The 22,225-nt window shown below is 36.0% G+C and overlaps 1 protein-coding gene across 1 annotated transcript in view; it reads right to left on the minus strand.

Moving 5' to 3' along the window:
• PPIL4 (peptidylprolyl isomerase like 4) overlaps positions 1-22,225 on the minus strand; it is a 41,872-nt gene that overhangs the window by 11,611 nt on the left and 8,036 nt on the right. Inside the window, exons 8-11 of the mRNA XM_081294805.1 lie at positions 18,477-18,601; positions 17,083-17,149; positions 6,310-6,421; positions 2,083-2,179 (exon numbers count right to left, since the gene is read on the minus strand). Of these exons, the coding sequence (XP_081150931.1) occupies positions 2,083-2,179; positions 6,310-6,421; positions 17,083-17,149; positions 18,477-18,601 (401 nt within the window). The remainder of the gene's footprint in view (positions 1-2,082; positions 2,180-6,309; positions 6,422-17,082; positions 17,150-18,476; positions 18,602-22,225) is intronic.

Below are 22,225 nucleotides of genomic sequence, written 5' to 3' on the forward strand. Positions count from 1 at the left end.
TCAACTTCAGAAGACTAGAAGGTGTACTGTTCAATACTAGAAATATGCAATCATATGATTAAAATTTTAAAAAATTTTAAATTCAGCTCCTTAGTCCATCTTATAAGCTCACTAGCCACATGTGGTTAGTTGTTAAACTGGACAACGGAGTTATAGTACATTTTTATAAAAGTAGAAAGTTCCTTTTTGGTACTGGGGATTGAATCCAGGGATGCTTTACCCCTGAGCTACATCCCCAGCTCTTTTTATATTTTTACTTAGAGATGGGGTCTTGCTAAGCTGCTTAGGGCCTTGCTAAGTTGCTGAGGCTAGCTTTGAACTTGTGATCCTCCTGCCTTAGCCTCCTGAGTCATTAGGATTACAGGCATGCACCACTGTATCTGACTAGAAAGTTCTATGGAATAGTACTGGATTAGAGATTAACTTTCAAATATGCCTAGTTTCCTTTCTTAACTCAGAAATCTATTCTCTTGATTTCTTTCTTTTTTTTTTTTTTTCGGTACCAGGCATTGAACCTAGGGGTGCATAACCACTGAGCCATATCCCTAGCCCTTTTTATTTTTTATTTTGCTTAGTTGCTTAGGGCATTACAAAGCTGTCAAGGCTGGCTTTGAACTTGTGATCCTCCTGCCTCAGCCTCCTCAGCTGCTGGGATTACAGATGTGTGCCACCACATCCAGCTAAAACAATCTTAAATTTTAAACATTTTTAATACTATGCATTCCTTCTTTTCAGCCTCCACGAGGAAAAAGAAACCTCCCTCTGCTTTATACTCTATAACTGTACTTCCTTTTGTTTGCCCTCCACATTCCCCTTCTTCTAGCTACAGTTACTAGTAGGTAGCCTAAACATAGCTTAAGAGATTTGGTAGATAAATCTCAAGTGTATTTATTTCATCTATTTCTCTTATGACTTTGACTTTCAGTCAGATGTCCTCTAATGTGGCTCTTTTGGGGCCAAATCTCAGCTTGTTGGTCTGTTTGCCCATGAAAGCTTCTGATGTTGATTTTGTCAGCATTCTTCAGAATTTACCTGGCACTAATATCTCACAATGCTTTATGCACTGCATAGACAACCAACAATATTTTAAAACATAAATATATAAAGGTCAACCTGATATTCATCTCTCCTTAAAAATACTTGGAAAAGAAATGTCTACATAGCATAGGAAAAAAGAATCCCTGAAACACCAACAGAAAAAAGGAAACAAAGACACCATTTACCAGAAACAATCACCAAAGAAATAACCTTTGCAATGTGTGGAGTGATAGATTTATAATGGAAAAAAATCAGTGAACAAATTAAATGACATAATATAAACAGTATGTTTCATCGCTTTTTACTTGTCTCAACCTAAAACTTGGAAGAACTTGAATTAAGTAGTAACTTAGTAGATTTCTTTTCAATTCTATAAACATCAACTCTTGCATTCAACAGCAGCTCAATAAATATTTGTTATTAAAATAAAATGTAGCATGCAGTAAAAAGCAACCTAATCTCTTAACAAAGAACTATAGGATTTTCATACCTAGGTAAAGAAGTTAAGCATAAGAGAATGATTAGCACAAAGGATTTAGCTTAGCAATAATAAATTTCTAATTATGAGGAATTAAAAAAAATGCAATTATATACAGAAAATTAACACCTTACCCTGAAGATCATTTGGGAATATGATAAATAGGAAAAGACTTAGGTTACTAAGATTCCTTTTGAACTTAACTTTATAATAGAATTAATTTTAAAAGACTAGAATGAAAACAAAAAGTATATGTAAGGTACTGAAAAAAAATAATAATAAGGGGTTGGGGTTGTGACTCAGTGGTAGAGTGCTTGCCTAGCATGTGTGAGGCACTGGGTTCGAACCTCCAGCAGCACATAAATAAATCAAATAAAGGTATTGTGTCCACCTACAACTAAAAAATGTATTTAAAAAAATTTTTTTAAAAAGATAACAATAAGTTACTTTTTTTACAAATCATTTAGATTCAAGAAACTTGCCTTTATGACATTTTATAGCTCATCACATAGTACACATAATGGGTGGTCAATGCACATTGATTAATTGATTCTTATTAAGGATACTCCTGTTTGGGTTTTACTTTATCTTTCAGGACCAAATTCGAAGGTTTATCCTGTTCCTTTTCATATTCTTTGAAATCACTCTTGGTGTATTTCCCACCTATTTATTAAGAGGAAAAAAAAAAAGGAGTTTAGTAAGAAAAGTCACATAATTAATCAAGAACAATAGTTATTTTATAAAATATATACTTTAAGAGCTATTTTATAAATGGTATCTATTAGTAAACAGAAAAAGGGTAAGAAAAGAACAAAAGAAATCATAGAAATTTAATCTCCATTATTATTATTTTAACTGACATAAGATTTTGCTAGATAGCCGTATACTGCCACCTAATGACATATGTGAATATTACATCAAACTTTCAAATAAAAGACACATACAGTGCAATGTTTAAGTAGATCCAATAAACCCAGGAAAACATAAGTCCAAGGGAAAACTGAAGATCTGGAGCTTGAGTTTGAAAACTGAATGACTTATTAGTTTGGAATAAGATGTTAAAGACAACTGACTTGTCTCCAAACAGAGCACCAGACAGAAGTTCACTAAAGAGATGTGAAAGAGGGTTGGCGACAGCACAGTAAAGAACCATTCCCACTTTGAATTCTCACCTATAGGTACCTTTATTCCTCCCAACTGCCAGAAATGAAATCAATAATCTCTTCAGCATAATAAGACTATTGTTAACATCCAACTACTCTCCAGTCTAGTCTCCTACCAAATGAGGGTTCAGATTCCATCCATGTCCCAGACCTGCTAACTGGCCTACCTTTTCTATCCCTTCAGCTACCATGAGGAAGTGCTTCTTATGGGAAGGCTTCCTATAGCAGGGCCCTGGATTGCAAGGACAGGAAAGGAAAACTAGAAGTATACTGAGAGATGTCTTGATTATGAATACTGCATATCTTGATTGTCCGGGTTTTAAGGAAGGGGAAAACAGGAATGAAAAAAGAGGATAAAAGCTGGGCACAAGTGTGCACGAATATAATCCCAGCTACTCAGAGGCTAAGGCATGAGGATCACAATTTCAAGGCTAGCCTGGGCAACATAGCAAAACTCCTCAAAAGAAAAAAAAAGTGGTGGTGGGAGAGGGCTAGATTCCGGAGACTGAAAATAAAAATGGTCAGCAAACAATGTTTCCTATAATGTGAAATAGACTTGTAAGAGTTAAAATAACTGGAAACAGTAACAAACAGGTAACATTTTGTGGGGTAGGTACCAGGGATTGAACTCAGGGGCACTGGACCACTGAGCCACATCCTCAGCCCTGTTTTGTATTTTATTTAGAGACAGGGTCTCACTAAGTTGCTTTGCATCTTGCCATTGCTGAGGCTGGCTTTGAACTCAAAATCCTCCTGTCTCAGCCTCCTGGGGCAGCTGGGATTATAGGTGTCCGCCACCACACCCAACAACAGGTAGTATTTTATCCCTGAAAAATGATTTGCCATGTGCCTGTTATTAGGAGTTTCAGTATGGATGCAGCAGTTATGTTATATAGAAAGGGTAACAGATTAAAGCGAGAGATTTTAAATTCAAATCTTGGCTCTAGTGGGAGTAAGACATTTCATTTCTCTGCCAACTCATTCTCTTCATTTATAAACTAAAAATAATATCAACATTTCACATTGCTAGTTAAAACACCAAATAAGACTGTGGGAATGTATTTAGCACTGTGAAGAATATACATTCAATTTTTAAAATGTGAGTCAATTACATGTATATTCAAAATTATCTCAGAATTAAGAGACTAATAATAAACTACGTTTATGATGGCGTCTGTGAACCCAAAGCATCTCTCTCCCATATGCTGCATTTTATTTTAGAAAACAACATGAATAAATTCATGTAAAAATGATCTTGTAAATAAACCATGCTGAAACAACTTAGGAAAGTAGGATCATGTCTTCAACGTGTCAATGGGTTGGGAAGAAAACAAGACTGAGAGAAAAAAAATCCAAACTAGACTTAAGGTCTCCAAATCATCATAGTATATGACTCTGGGTAAATTATGTCACAAGATTATGCCTTAAGTTTCTTATCAATAATGTAAAATTATAGTTAATACATTTGAAACAAATGATAAAATTAAATTAGCTCTGTGGAAAAAAAGCCCTACATAAAAGGCCACTTGGCAGTACTACTGGAACATAACCACATCACTTCAGGCCAGCAACTCATCACTACTACTGCTTTTTTTTAGTTGTAGATGGACACAATACCTTTATTTTATTATTTATTTTTTTTAATGTGGTGCTGAGGATTGAACCCAGCACCTTACATGTGCTGGGCAAGCATTCTACCAATAAGCTACAACCCCACTAAGCTCATCACTAAATATATTTATGTGATGTATTGTTCGTAAAGCTGTAACATATGAAAAAAACATTTTGGTACTTCATCATAGTTTTCACAAGTCACTCAGAAGCATTCATGGGAGGAAACAAGTAGTACACAGGGCCCCAGCCCAAGTCACTCTCTCCTACCACAGGGATCTTGGCTTCCACTAGGCCTTCTTTGCCTTCTCCAGTCCCTAACAATTTCTCCCTTCTCTGAACCCCCATACGGTAACACAATCTACTAAACAATTTGGCACTTCACTACCAAACAGTGTTCTCAATTTCTTTCTAGTAAAAAAGACTTCATTAAAATCATGGGAAATGAATTGGGCATGATGGCATATACCTGTAATTCCAGCTACTTGGGAAGCTGAAGCAGGAGGATCCCAAGTTCTAGGCCAGCAACTTAGTAAAACTGTCTCAAAACTAAAGTTAAAAAGAAAGAAATGGTTGGGCATGGTGGCACATGCCTGTAATCCCAGCAGCTTGGGAGGTTGAGGCAGGAGAATCAAAGCCAGCCTCAGCTACTTAGCAAAGCCCTCAGCAACTCAGACCCTGTCTCAAAATAAAAAAATAGCTGGGTGTGGTGGCGCACACCTATACTCCCAGAGGCTCAGGAGGATCCTGAGTTCAAATCCAGCATCAGCAACTTAGCAAGGCCCCAACTAAGTGAGACCCTGTCTCTAAATAAAATATAAAAAAGGATTGGGGACATGGCTTGGTGTTTAAGGTGCCCCTGAGTTCAATTCCTGGTACCAAAAAAGAAAAAATAAAAACAAGCTAGAGATGTGGCTCACTAGTTAAATGCCCCTGGGTTCAATTCCCAGTACCAAAAATATATAACATAAAATTAAAAATTAAAAAAGTGCATGTTCTTTCAGCATCCAATAGACCCAACCTTTAGTCTGGCATGCCACTACCAGGAATTTATTTGATATGCATATGCATATGTGGGACATGTCATATATATAGGAATAGCAAATAGTACTGTAGTACAGAGAAGAGTAAAAAGTTAGAAACACTGAATGTCCATTAATAGACCTGATTAAAAAAACTGTGATACCTACATTCTATAGAAGACTGAGCAGTCTGGGACTGGGGATACTTGCCTTGCTGCACAAGGCCCTGGGTTCAATCACTAGCACCACAAAAAAAAAAAAAAAAAAAAAAAAGACTGAGCAGTCACTGAAAAGAATAAACTTGCATTTTAGGCAAGCGCAGTGTTGCACACCTGTAATCCCAACTCTCAGGAGATTGAGGCAGGAGGATCACAAATTCAAAGTCAGCCTCAGCAAGTTAGTGAGACCCTCAACAAGTTAGTAAAAGCCCGTCTCAAAGACTGGGGATGTAGCTCAGAAGTAAAGTGCCACTGGGTTTAAATTCTAGTACCCAAAAACAAAAACAAAAACAAAAAAAAGGTAAGAGTGGTTATTTCTGGGAAGAGAAACTAGGTAGATAAGAAACAGGAGTGGAAGAGATTTTTTTTCTTATACCTTTTCATGAATCTTCTCAATTTTTTACCATGACCATTAAAACACACTTAAGAAAATTTTTAAAAAAGAGTTTTGTATCTAAAAGACCCAAACAACCTTAAAATCAGAGTTACTTTAGAAACAAATCAAATCTATAGTCAGATACTACTAAACATCTTCCAGAATGGATATAATTTAAAAGACTGACCATATTAAAAGTAATACAGTTAAACACAGAAAATGCAGATCTTTCTCATTAGTTTCAAATACATACAGATTAGATTCTAGATAGCAGATGGGTAAAAATCATTAATGGCAGGTGTTTATGTCAATTGACATTTCTCCTAATTAACAGTATCAAGTAAAATGCTACATATGGAAGCATGCAAAACAGAACAGAAAAAAAGAAGTTAAATCAATATACCTTTTCCTTTCCATTTAACCTTTGCAACAGACTGGCTAAAATCCACATGTATTCTTCTGTCATCGATAAGTACATTATCCATTTTGAAGAATGCTTTCTCACAATCTTCTTCCTATTGTAATTATTTTAAAAAGCATAAGTTTTTACAGAAAAGATTTCTGTAACAAGAACAAATTCTGAAAATACATAAAATTTATTGTTATTGAAATTGATATTTGAAAAATTCTTATACCAGATGTTGTTAAATGTTTTGTATCTATTATTTATCTCAACTAACTCTGGTAACAACCCAAGAGGTACTAAGAGAATTTTAGAGAGGTACTAAAGCTGCTAAAGATTACACAAGGGTCAAAGCCAAGAGTTTTAATCAAGATCTGATTGCAATAGTCATAGATATCCTTGCCTATACAATTCCATATTCCTTTTCACTTAAAACTCCAAAATACTACAGTATTTTTTTGTTTGTTTGTTTGTTTGATAAAAATTCAGTATTAAAAGTAATTGGGTAGACTGAGGAAGATGGCGGCGGGAAGTGAGTAAGCCGCTCCGTGCTCCGCGCCGCCGCGTCTGAAAAGATGAGGTAAAGATCATTAAAGGAGATCTGTCGACAAAAACCCAGCACCGTGTCAAGAAAGGGGCCTAGGTGGAGTGAATCCACCACGAATCCAGCCAAGGTGGAGGGAGTCCATCACGACTTCAGCGCGAGCAACAAACAGCTGTGACTCAGCACTAATCCATCCTGCTGAAACAACTGGTCAGCCCTTCTCATCCTACGGAGGTAAATGCCTACCGAGCCTTCATAAGTAGTGGCCACAGGTTTGAAACGGGGCTTGGGAGAGACAGTAAGGACCCACCCGTTGCATTGGTCGCCTGGCAAAGGGAAACGAACTGTCGCCATTTGCAACAGACACCACAATGGCAGAGAACTGACATCATCAGACTGCGGCGGAGGAGATAACTTCATTGAAACCTGCGACTACAGGTGTGTAATTCCCTAGCCTTCCCTCTCCACACATGGGGGAAACCTTAAGGGCCCCTCCCAGCTCTCCCGTTGGGGCCCCTCCCAGCTCTCCGGTGAGTGCTACAGCCAGCCCGAGGGAATCAGAGGTGGTGCGGGACCTGCGGCGCGGGACTACCACTCCCACCAAGGCTGACTGCTGAGGTCTCTTGCACCAGCTACGGGGAAGTGGATACCGGAGGGCAAGTAAAATCCGCTGAGGATTCTCAGCCCCAAGCTCTACAAACTTAGGGTCTGAGGGAATGGCAAACTGGAAGAGTGTGCCCAGTCGTTCATGAAAACAGGGCTCCCGGGAGCAGCAGACCTGGCGTGTAGCCAGTATTGTGGTGAGAGGGGCCTGGCTAGAGGAAAAGTGGGAAGTGACTAGACACAAGAGGAGGCCCTAGACACTCAGGATTGGAGACTCGCCCAGTCAGGGAGGAGCTGCTGCACAGTGATTGGTTCCCGCGTATTGACAGGAGAAACTTGACCTGGTGGGCACAGCGCCACCTACTGGAAGAGAAGTTAATCAAACTCTAAGACGGCATTTATTAGGTTTTTTTTTTTTCTTTTTCTTTTTTTCTTTTCTTTTTTGATTTGGGTTTTTCTTTCATTTTCATTTTTCTTTCTTGTTGTTTTATTAATTTTTTTTACAAAATATTTTTTTTTAATTTTTTTCTTCTAATTTTAATTTTAATTTTTTTAATTATTATTATTTTTTTTATTTTTTTTCTTTTTTTAGTTCCTTTTTTTTTCTTTACTCTTTTCATTTTTCTTATCCCCCTTTCCTTGAATTCTACCTGCCTACTCTCATTCTCTTTAGTGACTTCTTCCCTTCCCTTCTAATACCTTTCCTCCCAAGCATCAAATTAATTTATAGGAGTAAACAGTAACTCAGCAGTCAAACAGAACAAGAAGTAACATGAGCAGCTTCAAAAAACAAGGAAGAAAAGGAGTACAAACAATGCAGGACAGCCTAAATATTCAGGAGGACCTAGAGTCATCAGAAAAATGGTCATATAAAGAACTCAAGGAACACCTTAGACAGATGGAATGGAACCTTAAAGAGGATACAAGACAGCAAATTCAAGCAGCGAAAGAACACATTGAGAATGAATTTCATAAACAGATAAAAGAAGAAGTTAAGCATCTTTATCAGGAGATAGAGATTATAAAAAATAATCAAACAATAATTCTAGAAATGAAGGAAACGATAAACTAAATTAAAAACTCAACTGAGAGTATCACTAACAGAGTGGAGCAAGTAGAAGCCAGAACGTCAGATAATGAAGACAAAATATATCATCTTGAAAAGAGTCTACCCAACGCAGAAAGGCTGGTAAAAAATCATGAGAAAAACATTCAAGAGTTATGGGATAACATAAAAAAACCAAACTTACGAGTCATCGGGATAGAAGAAGGTACAGAGATTCAAACCAAGGGAATGAGTAACCTGCTGAATGAAATAATTACAGAAAACTTTCCAGAAATAAAAAAGGAAACAGATATACAAATTGAAGATGCATACAGGACACCGAGCACACAAAATCACAGTAGACCAACGCCAAGACACATTGTTATGAAGATATCCAATATACAGAACAAAGAGAAAATATTAAAAGCTACAAGAGAAAGGAGACAGATTACATTCAGGGGTAAACCAATAAAGTTAATAACAGATTTTTCATCACAGACACTGAAAGCAAGAAGGTCATGGAACAATGTATTTCAAACATTGAAAGACAATGGATGCCAACCAAGAATTCTGTATCCAGCAAAATTAAGCTTCAGGTATGACAACGAAATAAAAATCTTTCATGATAAACAAAAGTTAAAAGAATTTGCAGCCAGAAAACCAGCATTGCAAAGCATTTTGAGCAAAACACTACACGAGGAAGAAATGAAAAACAATAACCAAAACCATCAGTGGGAAGTGCCTCAGTAAAGACAGAGGGCGAAGGGAAAGATAATCATGGAGAAACAAACTAAATTTTTTTTAAAAAAAGGATAAACAATCAAACATGGATGGAAGTTCAAACCATATATCAATAGTAACTCTGAATGTTAATGGCTTAAACTCTCCAATAAAGGGACATAGGCTGGTATCATGGATTAAAAAAACAAATCCAACAGTATGCTGCCTCCAGGAGACACATCTGATTGGAAAAGACATACACAGGCTGAAGGTGAAAGGATGGGAAAAAATATACCACGCACACGGTCCTCGTAAGCAAGCAGGGGTGGCCATCCTCATATCGAATAAAATCGACTTCAAGACTAAGTTAATCAAAAGGGATAAAGAAGGTCATTATATACTGTTAAAAGGAACCATTCACCAACAAGACATAACAATTATCAATATTTACGCACCAAATAATGGTGCTGCGACATTCATAAAACAAATTCTCCTCAAGTTCAAGAATCAAATAGACCACAACACAATAATTATGGGTGACTTCAACACACCTCTCTCACCATTGGACAGATCCTCCAAACAAAAGTTGAATAAAGAAACTATAGAACTCAATACCACAATCAATAACCTAGACTTAACTGACTTATATAGAATATATCAACCATCATCAAATGGATATACTTTTTTCTCAGCAGCACATGGATCCTTCTCAAAAATAGACCATATATTATGCCATTGGGCAGCCCTCAGTAAATATAAAGGGGTGGAGATAATACCATGCATTTTATCTGATCATAATGGAATGAAACTGGAAATCAATGATAAAAGAAGGAAGGAAAAATCCTACATCACATGGAAAATGAACAATATGTTACTGAATGATCAATGGGTTACAGAAGACATAAAGGAGGAAATCAAAAAATTCTTAGAGATAAATGAAAATACAGACACAACATATCGGAATCTATGGGACACAATGAAAGCAGTTTTAAGAGGAAAATTCATCGCCTGGTGGTCATTCCTCAAAAAAAGAAAAAACCAACAAATAAATGAGCTCACACTCCAACTCAAAGCCCTAGAAAAGGAAGAGCAAAACAACAACAAATGTAGCAGAAGGCAAGAAATAATTGAAATCAGAGCGGAAATCAATGAAATTGAAACAAAAGAAACTACTGAAAAAATTAACAAAACTAAAAGTTGGTTCTTCGAAAAAATAAATAAGATCGACAGACCTTTAGCCATGCTAACGAAGAGAAGAAGAGAGAGAACTCAAATTACTAACATACGGGATGAAAAAGGCAATATCACAACAGATGCTACAGAAATACAGAAGACAATTAGAAATTATTTTGAAAACCTATATTCCAATAAAATAGAAGATAGTGAAGACATCGATAAATTTCTTAAGTCATATGATTTGCCAAGACTGAGTCAGGAGGATACACACAATCTGAACAGACCAATATCAATGGATGAAATTGAAGAAGCCATCAAAAGACTACCAACCAAGAAAAGCCCAGGACCGGATGGTTATACAGCGGAGTTTTACAAAACCTTTAAAGAAGAATTAATACCAATACTTTTCAAGTTATTTCAGGAAATAGAAAAAGAGGGAGCTCTTCCAAATTCATTCTATGAGGCCAACATCATCCTGATTCCGAAACCAGACAAAGACACCTCAAAGAAAGAAAACTACAGACCAATATCTCTAATGAACCTAGATGCAAAAATCCTCAATAAAATTCTGGCGAATCGAATACAAAAACACATCAAAAAAATTGTGCACCATGATCAAGTAGGATTCATCCCTGGGATGCAAGGATGGTTCAACATACGGAAATCAATAAATGTTATTCACCACATCAATAGACTTAAAGATAAGAACCATATGATCATCTCGATAGATGCAGAGAAAGCATTCAACAAAGTACAGCATCCCTTTATGTTCAAAACATTAGAAAAACTAGGGATAACAGGAACTTACCTTGACATTATAAAAGCTATCTATGCTAACCCTCAGGCTAGCATCATTCTGAATGGACAAAAGTTGAAGGCATTCCCTCTAAAATCCGGAACAAGACAGGGATGCCCTCTATCTCCACTTCTATTCAATATAGTTCTCGAAACACTGGCCAGAGCAATTAGACAGACGAAAGAAATTAAAGGCATAAAAATAGGAAGAAAAGAACTTAAATTATCACTATTTGCGGATGACATGATTCTATACCTAGAAGACCCAAAAGGGTCTACAAAGAAATTACAAGAACTAATAAATGAATTCAGCAAAGTGGCAGGATATAAAATCAACACACATAAATCAAAGGCATTTCTGTATATCAGCGACAAAACTTCTGAAATGGAAATGAGGAAAAACACTCCATTCACAATATCCTCAAAAAAAATAAAATACTTGGGAATCAACCTAACAAAAGAGGTGAAAGATTTATACAATGAAAACTACAGAACCCTAAAGAAAGAAGTAGAAGAAGATCTTAGAAGATGGAAAAATATACCCTGTTCATGGATAGGCAGAACTAACATCATCAAAATGGCGATATTACCAAAAGTTCTCTATAGGTTTAATGCAATGCCAATCAAAATCCCAACGGCATTTCTTGTAGAAATAGATAAAGCAATCATGAAATTCATATGGAAAAATAAAAGACCCAGAATAGCAAAAGCAATTCTAAGCAGGAAGTGTGAATCAGGCGGTATAGCGATACCAGATTTCAAACTATATTACAGAGCAATAGTGACAAAAACAGCATGGTACTGGTACCAAAACAGGCGGGTGGACCAATGGTATAGAATAGAGGACACAGAGACTAATCCACAAAGTTACAACTATCTTATATTTGATAAAGGGGCTAAAAGCATGCAATGGAGGAAGGATAGCATCTTCAACAAATGGTGTTGGGAAAACTGGAAATCCATATGCAACAAAATGAAACTGAATCCCTTTCTCTCGCCATGCACAAAAGTTAACTCAAAATGGATCAAGGAGCTTGATATCAAATCAGAAACTCTGCGTCTGATAGAAGAAAAAGTTGGCTCCGATCTACAGATTGTGGGGTCGGGCTCCAAAATCTTTAATAGGACACCCATAGCAAAAGAGTTAATAACAAGAATCAACAAATGGGACTTAATTAAACTTAAAAATTTTTTCTCAGCAAGAGAAACAATAAGAGAGGTAAATAGGGAGCCTACATCCTGGGAACAAATTTTTACACCTCACACTTCAGATAGAGCCCTAATATCCAGAGTATACAAAGAACTCAAAAAATTAGACAATAAGATAACAAATAACCCAATCAACAAATGGGCCAAGGACCTGAACAGACACTTCTCAGAGGAGGATATACAATCAATCAACAAGTACATGAAAAAATGCTCTCCATCTCTAGCAGTCAGAGAAATGCAAATCAAAACCACCCTAAGATACCATCTCACTCCAGTAAGATTGGCAGCCACTATGAAGTCAAACAACAACAAGTGCTGGCGAGGATGTGGAGAAAAGGGTACACTTGTACATTGCTGGTGGGACTGCAAATTGGTGCGGCCAATTTGGAAAGCAGTTTGGAGATTCCTGGGAAAGCTGGGAATGGAACCACCATTTGACCCTGCTATTGCCCTTCTCGGACTATTCCCTGAAGACCTTAAAAGAGCATGCTACAGGGATACTGCCACACCGATGTTCATAGCAGCACAATTCACAATAGCTAGACTGTGGAACCAACCCAGATGCCCTTCAATAGATGAATGGATAAAAAAAATGTGGCATCTATACACAATGGAGTACTATGCAGCAATAAAAAATGACAAAATCATAGAATTTGCAGGGAAATGGATGGCACTAGAGCAGATTATGCTTAGTGAAGCTAGCCAATCCCTAAAAAACAAATACCAAATGTCTTCTTTGATATAATGAGAGCAACTATGAACAGAGCAGGGAGGAAGAGTAGGAAGAAAAGATTAACATTAAACAGAGACATGAGATGGGAGGGAAAGGGAGAGAAAAGGGAAATTGCATGGAAATGAAGGGAGACCCTCATTGCTATACAAAATTACATATAAGAGGTTGTGAGGGGAATGGGAAAATAAACAAGGAGAGAAATGAATTACAGTAGATGGGGTAGAGAGAGAATTTGGGAGGAGAGGGGAGGGGGATAGTAGGGGATAGGAAAGGTAGCAGAATACAACAATTACTAATAGGGCATTATGTAAAATTGTGGATGTGTAACCGACGTGATTCTGCAATCTGCATTTGGGGTAAAATTGGGGGTTCATAACCCACTTCAATCTAATGTATGAAATATGATATGTCAAGAGCTTTGTAATGTTGTGAACAACCAATAAAAAAAAAAAAAAAAATAAAAAAGTAATTGGGTAGCAACCTAATGAGGTTATGGCCTTTTTTGATTCTTAGTATGAATATTCATTTGCTTCACTGCAGAAATATTTTTGTGATACATTACAGAAGGCTAGCCCAGAGGAGTATTACATAAGCCACAGATGTAATGTGTATTTGACTATATCCACACACACACAGTGTACCTTTCAAATCTAAAAAAATTCTAAATTTAGAAGCACAGCCAGTGCTTTTGAAGTCACTGCAATGGCACACATCGACAATTCCAGAGACTTGAGAGGCTCAGACAAGAGGATTACATGTTCAAGACCAATACGGGCAACATGCCTCAAAATAATAAAAAGGGCTAGGGATGTATCTCAGTGGTAGAGTGCTTGTCTAGCATGAGCAGGACCTGGGTTCACTCCCTCCACCACAAAACAAACATCTAGACATGGTAGGCAATCAATATTACTGTTGATTAATCTGATTAATTAAGTATGGGCAGTGATAACTTACACTGTGTCATTTTCCCAAAGAGAAAGTTTCTCAGATCATTTTTTTCAAAAGGATAGCATTTGAAAATAGTCAACAGACTTACACCTAAAAAACAGTTAAGAATTTCTTCAGGTATGAGGGTGTAAGAACGTGTGCTTAGCTTGGGCCAGGCCCTAAGTTCAGTCCTCCAGCCTTCACTGAGCTGATCTCCCTGTGGAATGGAAGAAAGGCACAGTGGTGCCTTTCAACAACAACAACAAAAGAGAAATGTCTTCAAAATTGAGAAACTGATTGAAAAATGCATTTAGAAATGTAAAAGACAAGATAGCCAAGAAAATCTTCAAGAATAAAGTTGGAGAACCCACACTACAAGATATCAAAAAACTATAGTGATTAAAAAATGTAACAGTGGTATAAGAATAAACAAATTGGGCTGGGGATGTAGCTCAGTGGTAGACCACTGGCTTAGCATGCATGAGACCCTAGGTTCAACCCCCAGAACCACTGCCAACAACAATAAAAGAATAGACAAACTGATCTGTGCAACAGTAAAGCATCCAGAAACAGACATTGCACATAAATAGAGAGCTGATTTATGATAAAGGTGGCCCTCCAGAGCTATGGGAATAGAACAATCTTTTTAATATGTGGTGGTAAGTCACTTGCCTATCCCATCTAAGAAAAACGAACCTTAAATGTAATACACAATAATCAAATTACATATCCAATGGGAAACAGTTTACAACAAAGCTCTAAAAAATATAATAGGAAAATATCTTCATGACTTTGGAGAAGGCAAAGATTTTTTAAGCAGATTCAGAAAAATAATACTGACAAACTTAACTATTAAAATTAGAAATTTCTGTTTTTCAAAAGACACTATTAAAAATGGGAAAAGGGGGCTAAGGATGCAGCTCAGTGGTAAAGCACTTGCCTAGCATGCACAAGGCTCTAGGTTTTATCCCTAGCACTATCAAAAAAAAAAAAAAAAAAAAAAAGAAAGAAAGAAAAAAGAAAATTCATAGAAGATAACTGCATAAAACATGCCCCCCACCCCTGCAAAAAAGAGCTTGCACCCAGAAAATTGAAAGAATTCTTAGAAACCAGTAAGTGAAATACACAATCAAAAAGTGGGCAAGTCTTGAATAGGTACTCCATTTAAAAAGTACATTTAAATGATAATAAATTTTTGAAAAAGTGACTCAATGGGCTGGGGATGTGGCTCAAGCGGTAGTGCGCTTGCCTGGCATGCGTGCGGCCCGGGTTCGATCCTCAGCACCACATACAAACAAAGATGTTGTGTCCGCCGAGAACTAAAAATAAATCTCTCTCTCTCTCTCTCTCTCTCTCTCTCCCCCCCCCTTTTAAAAAAAAAAAAGTGACTCAATGAGGGAAATGTAAAGTAAAGCACAATAAGATACTACTAAAGATCTTCCAGAATAGATATAACTTAAAAGACTGACCATATTAAGAGTTGGTCAAGACATGGAACAACATGGAGTACCAAACACTACTACTGGAAGTGAAAATCAGTATGACCACCTTGAAAAATTAATTGGAATTGTCTGCTAATGCTGCATCTACTGTAGGACCCAGCAATTCACAACTAGATATACATTCTGCAGAAATACATACATACCACAACATCAGAAGGTATCTTTATAGAAATGATTAGAAAATTTAAAAATAAATAAAAGACACAGTAGATCAAACAAAACAACAAAACTTTTTTATTTTTAGGTATTAGGAATTGAACCCAGAGCACTGTAACCACTGAGCCACACCCCTAGCCCTTTTAATTTTAGTTTTGGATAGATGCAGTATTTTTATTTATTTATTTTTATGTGGTGCTGAGGATTGAACCCAGTGCCTCACACGTGCTAGGCGAGCACTCTACCACTGAGCCACAACTCCAGCTTTCCTCCAGTACTTAAAAAAAAAAAAAAAAAAAAAAATCATTCATTCTTTCATTCATTTATTGGTACCAGGGATGGAAGCCAAGGGTACTTTACCACTGAGCCACATGCCCAACCCGCCCTTTTTTATTATTATTTTGAGACAGAGTCTTGCTAAGTTGCTTAGGGCTTTGCTAAGTTGCTAAGGCTGGCCTCGAACTTGCAATTCACTTGCCTGAGCATCTCCAGTCTGGTATTACACACATGTACCACCATGCTTGGAACAAAATTTACTTTCTCATAATATCGCACATTGTAGTCAAAAATTGGAAAGGACCTAAATGTCTATTAACAGCAGAATGGAGATCTAAATCATTTTATATGTATACAATAAAATACTATGTCAAAAAAATTAACTTTAAAAACCACATAGTTTAAAAACCACATACAGTAACACATACAATCTTATAATACTAGCAGAAGAAGCAAGACATGACAGTGCATGCCTGTAATCCCACAACTCAAGAGGATGAGGCAGGAGTATCCCATGTTTGAGGCCAGTCTCAGCACTTAGCAAGAATGTCTCAAAATAAAAAATAAAAATGACTGAGTATGTATGTAGCTCAGTGTATAAGGCCTTCAGTTCATTAAATCCTCAGTACCTAAATAAATAATAACGAATAAAGAATCAAGATGCATATGAACACATTGTGTTCCCATTTATATCAAGGTTAAAATTAGACAAAACTGGGCTGGGATTATAGCTCAGTGGCAGAGCTCTTCCTCACACACTGGGTTCGATCCTCGGCACCCATAAAAATAAATAAAATAAAGGTATTGTGTCCCTCTATAACTAAAAAAAAATTAAGACAAAACTAATCTATGAGCTGGGCATGGTGGTGCACGCCTATAATCAAGCATCTTGGGAAACTGAGGCAAGAGGATCTCAAGTTTGAGGTCAGCCTCAGCAATTTAGCAAGATGCTGCCCCAAAATAAAAAGGGCTAGGGATATAGCTTAGTAGTGGAGTGCCCCTGAGTTCAATCCCCAGTACAAAAATAAAAAAAAGAAACATATTCATAAAATAAACACCAAACCTAATATATCTCATTTATGCATACCTTTTCAAATTCAATAAAAGCATAGCAGAGGGACTCTCCTGTCTTCCAATCCCGAATAACTTCACAACTGAAAGAAAGTTTTAAAAAGTGACTTTGTTTTTAAAAACGGAAAGTATTCACTCATACTCTTCGGAACTAAATAACATAATAAGCCAGTTATTAAAAGGCAAAGTTAAGCCGGGTGCTGTCCTGAACACCCGTAATTCCAGTGACTCAGGAGGCTGAGGTAGGAGGATCAGAAGTTCTAGGTCATTCTAGGCAACTCAACTCTATCCCAAAATAAAAAATAAAAAGGGCTGAGAGGTAGCTAAGTGAGGGAGTGCCCCTGTTTCAATCCCTAGTACTGAAAAAAAAAAAAAAAGGCCAAATTAAACTCACCATATTTCTTAAATAACAAGTCTTCTTTTTAAAAAAAATACTTTACTAACCCAGTACACTCTAAATGACCTAAGATAGGCCTACAGTCCTTAAATTCCCTAAGCACTAAGGAAATAAAACAAAAATATTTAATTTTCCTTTAACAAAAATAAACTCCTATAAAGTTTTTAAATCACAAAGATGAATTACAACATACACATATAAATGTTTAAGCAAGTCTACACTTAGGAATTTTAATATCGAGGTAAAATTTAATACCGTGAGTATAGCTTTTACATGGAAATAATCTATTGTACAATAAACAAGCAAAATGGCCAATAAGCTGAAATTGACTTGTCTACTTCTCCATGTACCATAGTCTTACTTCAAAAATATGAAACAAAATAGTAAAATAATACATTTTAATCAATTATAAAATAGTCATCTTTCTCACAGAAATACTGCCTTCATAGACTTTTGCATTAGTAATGCAAGGAAAATAAACCAAAAGAAAAAAAATTGAAAAATTTAAGTTTGAAACAGATTGCTGGTAATTTTAGGAGTAAAATGAGATAAGTATATTAAATATTAAAGAGGACTGTTGAAAATTTATAAAAATAGCCCTAAATCATCCCACTTATTTCCTGTTTAAAAGTGAAAATTTTTGCGCAGCGAGTAGAAACATCACTCAAATATTTTTCTTTATATATTCTTTTCTTTCTTACTGTTCAAACATTCACTTGTAAAAATTCACCAGCAAAAAATTCAACCAAAGTTCACAGACTCACCCAAAATATGTCATTAGAAAACCATCAATACCTATATTTTTCCAAATTTCTCTTTTATTAATTGCAGGATTTACCTTTTTTTTTTATATATATATATATATTTTTTAAAATATTTATTTTTTAGTTGTAGTTGGACACAATGCCTTTATTTTATTTATTTTTATATGGTGCTGAGGATCGAACCTAGCACCTCGCACGTTCTAGGCGAGCGCTCTACCACTAAGCCACAACCCCAGCCCCAGGATTTACCTTCTTATTGGCCCAAATCTTGAGAATATTATTTCCAGATCCTCATCTGTGGTCACTGGATTCAATTTACATACAAACAGCACATTTTCTGGAGGTTTAATATCTGCATCAGGTAGATCTCCTACCTAAATTATAAACAAAAATTTAAGTCAATTATTTAGGTTCCATCCTAAATACTTATCTAAGCCCACAACACAGATTTCCCTAAAATATCTAAATTTCCTCCATAAATTCCAGCCTTAGGAAAATAAATCTAATAAGACTTTATAAGGCAATATTACAAAAACAATAAAAAAATAATAACAGCTAATATTTGCACCACAAAAAAGAACTGAGAGAATGGTAAAGTGGACATAGCAAAAATGTTAAAAACTGGTGAATCTGGGCTGTGGTTGTAGCTCAGTGGTAGAGCACTTGTCTAGCATGTGTGAGGCACTGGTTCAATCCTCAGCACCACATAAAAATACATAAAAGTACTATGTCCATATACAACTAAAAATTTTTTTAAAAATTGGTGAATCCGGGGCTGGGGGTGTAACTCAGTTGGTAGAATGCTTGCCTCACATGCACAAGGCCCTGGGTTCAATCCCCCACACCACATACACACACAAAAAATTGGCAAGTCTTACTTTATGTTAATTGTACCTCAATAAAAATTGACATAAAATTTGTTTAAAAAAAGAGTATTGAAAGTAAATACTTAAAAAAATTGGTGAATCCTAGTAAAAGGTATATATAACTTCTGTACTCTGTTCTTCTATAAGTTTGAAATTATCTAAAAACAAAAGTTTTAAAAATGACAACCCATTTTTCCTTTGGCACAAACTTCCTGAAGTTTTACAGTTGAAGTTTGATTATAATCTAATAACATTTCCCTTATAAGTCACTTGTTCTTCTTGCCAGTTCCTCAAAAGATCTAGGGGCACTTAACCACTGAGCTACATCTCAAGCCCTTTTTTATTTCTTGTCAGGGTTTCATTAAGTTATTTAGGCTGGCTTTGAAATTATGATCCTCCTGCCTCATAGAGGTGTGAGCCACTGTACCCTGCCTCAAAAGATCTTTCTTTTATGTCCAATAATTAAAAAAATTTTTTTATTTGTTCTTTTTAGTTACACATGACAGTAGAATGTATTTTGCCGAATTATACATATATAAAATATAACTTATTCTATTTAGGATTCCACTGTTGTGGCTGTACATGATGTAGAATTACCCTGGTTGTGTATAAAAATACAAGGCTAGGAAAATTATGACTGATTAATTCTACTATCTTTCCTATTCCCCTCCCTAATCCTTTCCCTTTGTCTAATCCAGTGGATTTCTACGATTCCCCTTCCCAACCTCCTGTGTTTTGGGTTAGCATTCACAAATCAGAGAGAACATTTGGGATTTGTTGTTTTGGGGATTGGTTTATTTCACTTAGCATGATATCCTCCAGTTCTATCCATTTACCAGCAAATGCCATAATTTCATTCTTCTTTATGGCTGAGTAATATTTCATTGTCTATATGTAACACATTTTCTTTATCCATTCATCCAATGAAGGACACTTAGGTTGTTTCCATAACTTGGCTATTGTAAGTTGAGCTGATGTGGCTGCGTAAATGTAGTATGCTGTTTTTAAGTTCTTTTGAGTATAAACCAAGGAGTGGGATAACTGGGTCAAATGGTGGTTCCATTCCAAGTTTTCTAAGGAATCTCCACACTCTTTCCATAGTAGTTGCACCAATTTGCAGTCCCACCAACAATACATGAGAGTACCTTTCTCCCCACATCCTTGCCAACATTTTTATTTGTCTTCTTTACAATTGCCATTCTGACTGGAATGAGATGGGCTCTCACTGTAGTTTTAATTTGCATTTCTCTAATTGACAGAGACGTTGAACATTTTCCACATTTTTTTTTGACCATTTGTGTTTCTTCTTCTGTGAATTGTTTGTTTAGTTCCTTTGCCCATTTATTGATTGGGTTATTTATTTTTCTGGTGTTAAGTTTTTTGAGTTCTTTGTATATCCTGGACATTAATGCCTTATCTGAGGTACTGGTGGTGAAGATTTTCTACCAATCTGTAGGATCTCTGTATACATTCCTGATTGTTTCCTTTGCTGTGAAGTTTTTCAGGTTAATACCATCCCATTTATTGATCCTTGATTTTACTTCTTGCGCTTTGGTCTTCATATCTGTTTTGGTTCCAATACCATGCTGTTTTTGTTACTATAGATCTGTAGTGTAATTTTAAGGTCTGGCATTGTGATGTCTCTCTCCTGCATCACTTTTCACTCTAAGGATTGCTTTTTCTATTTCTGTGAAGAACATCATTGGGATCTTTATAGGAATTGCATTAAATCTGTAGAGTGCTTCTGGTAGTAGGGCCATTTTTTTTTAATATTTATTTTTTTAGGTGTAGTCGGACACAACACAATGCCTTTATTTTTATTTTATGTGGTGCTGAGGATCGAACCCGGGTCCCACCCGTGCTAGGCGAGCGCTCTACCGCTGAGCCACAATCCCAGCCCCAGCATGGCCATTTTGATAATATTGATTTTGCCTACCCAGGAACATGGAAGATCGTTCCATTTTCTAAGGTCTTCTTCAATTTCTTTCTTTAGAGTTCTGTAGTTTTCACTATAGAGGTCTTTAAACTCTTTTCTTAGGTTGATTTCCAAATATTTTACTTTTTTGAGGCTATTGTAAAAGGGATAATTTTCCTGATATCTCTTTCAACTGATATATCCTTGGTGTTTAGAAATGCAATTGATTCATTGGTGTTGATTTTATGTTCAATAGTTTTCTTAGAATTTGTCTTGCTATTGATTGTTCTGGATCAATACTCTTAGGTATATATATGCTCAATTAAAAATGTCTGTGGCTGGGTACAGCGGCACATGCCTATAATCCCAGTGGCTTGGGAGTCTGAGATAGGAGGATCATGAGTTCAAAGCCAGCCTCAACAAAAGTGAGGCGCTAATCCACTCAGCAAGACTGTGTTTCTAATAAAATACAAAAAGGGGCTAGGGATATTGCTCAATGGTTAAGTGCCCTTGGGTTCAATTCCTAGTACCAAAAAAAAAAAAAAAAAAGTGTTTCCAGCCTGGCCTATGCCTGCAACCTGAGTGATTTGCGAAGCTGAGGTAGGAGGATAACAAGTTCAAGGCCAGCCTGGATAATTTAGCAAGACTCTGTCTCAAAATAAAATTAAAAATAGGGGTGGGAATGTGGGGATATAGTTTTTAGTGGTAGAGTTCCTTGGGTTCAATTCCCAGTACTGCAGAGAAGAAAAAGTGTATTTTCAACTTTTGTTTATTTCATTAAAGTTCTCTGAAATGAGAGCTTTTGGCATTTATTCATTAATACTGGTAACATAAATATAAATTAATTAATAGAATATAAATTAATATAAATTTTAAAACAGACCAAAAATATAAAAACACTATTATGTACAATAATATTAAAAACAAAATTGTTATCCTTTCACTTAAGTGTTTATTAATCATCTATTATATAATATGCGTATCTATTTCTTAAAAATAAGAAGGAAAAAAATGCCTAGTACGTCAATTAATGGTTTACTGAATAACTAATCCCCAAATGACTTCATACTATGAGCAAGACAAAGGAGTGTATACCAGTTAAAAAAATATATAAATGTGCATATATATGTATATATATATATATTTTACATGTGCAGACATGCATTTATATATTTTTTAACTGATACACAAACATGAAAGTTGTACAAATATGTAAC

Source organism: Spermophilus citellus (genome assembly GCF_964194105.1).
Source record: "Spermophilus citellus genome assembly, chromosome: 5".
Taxonomy (NCBI): domain Eukaryota; kingdom Metazoa; phylum Chordata; class Mammalia; order Rodentia; family Sciuridae; genus Spermophilus; species Spermophilus citellus.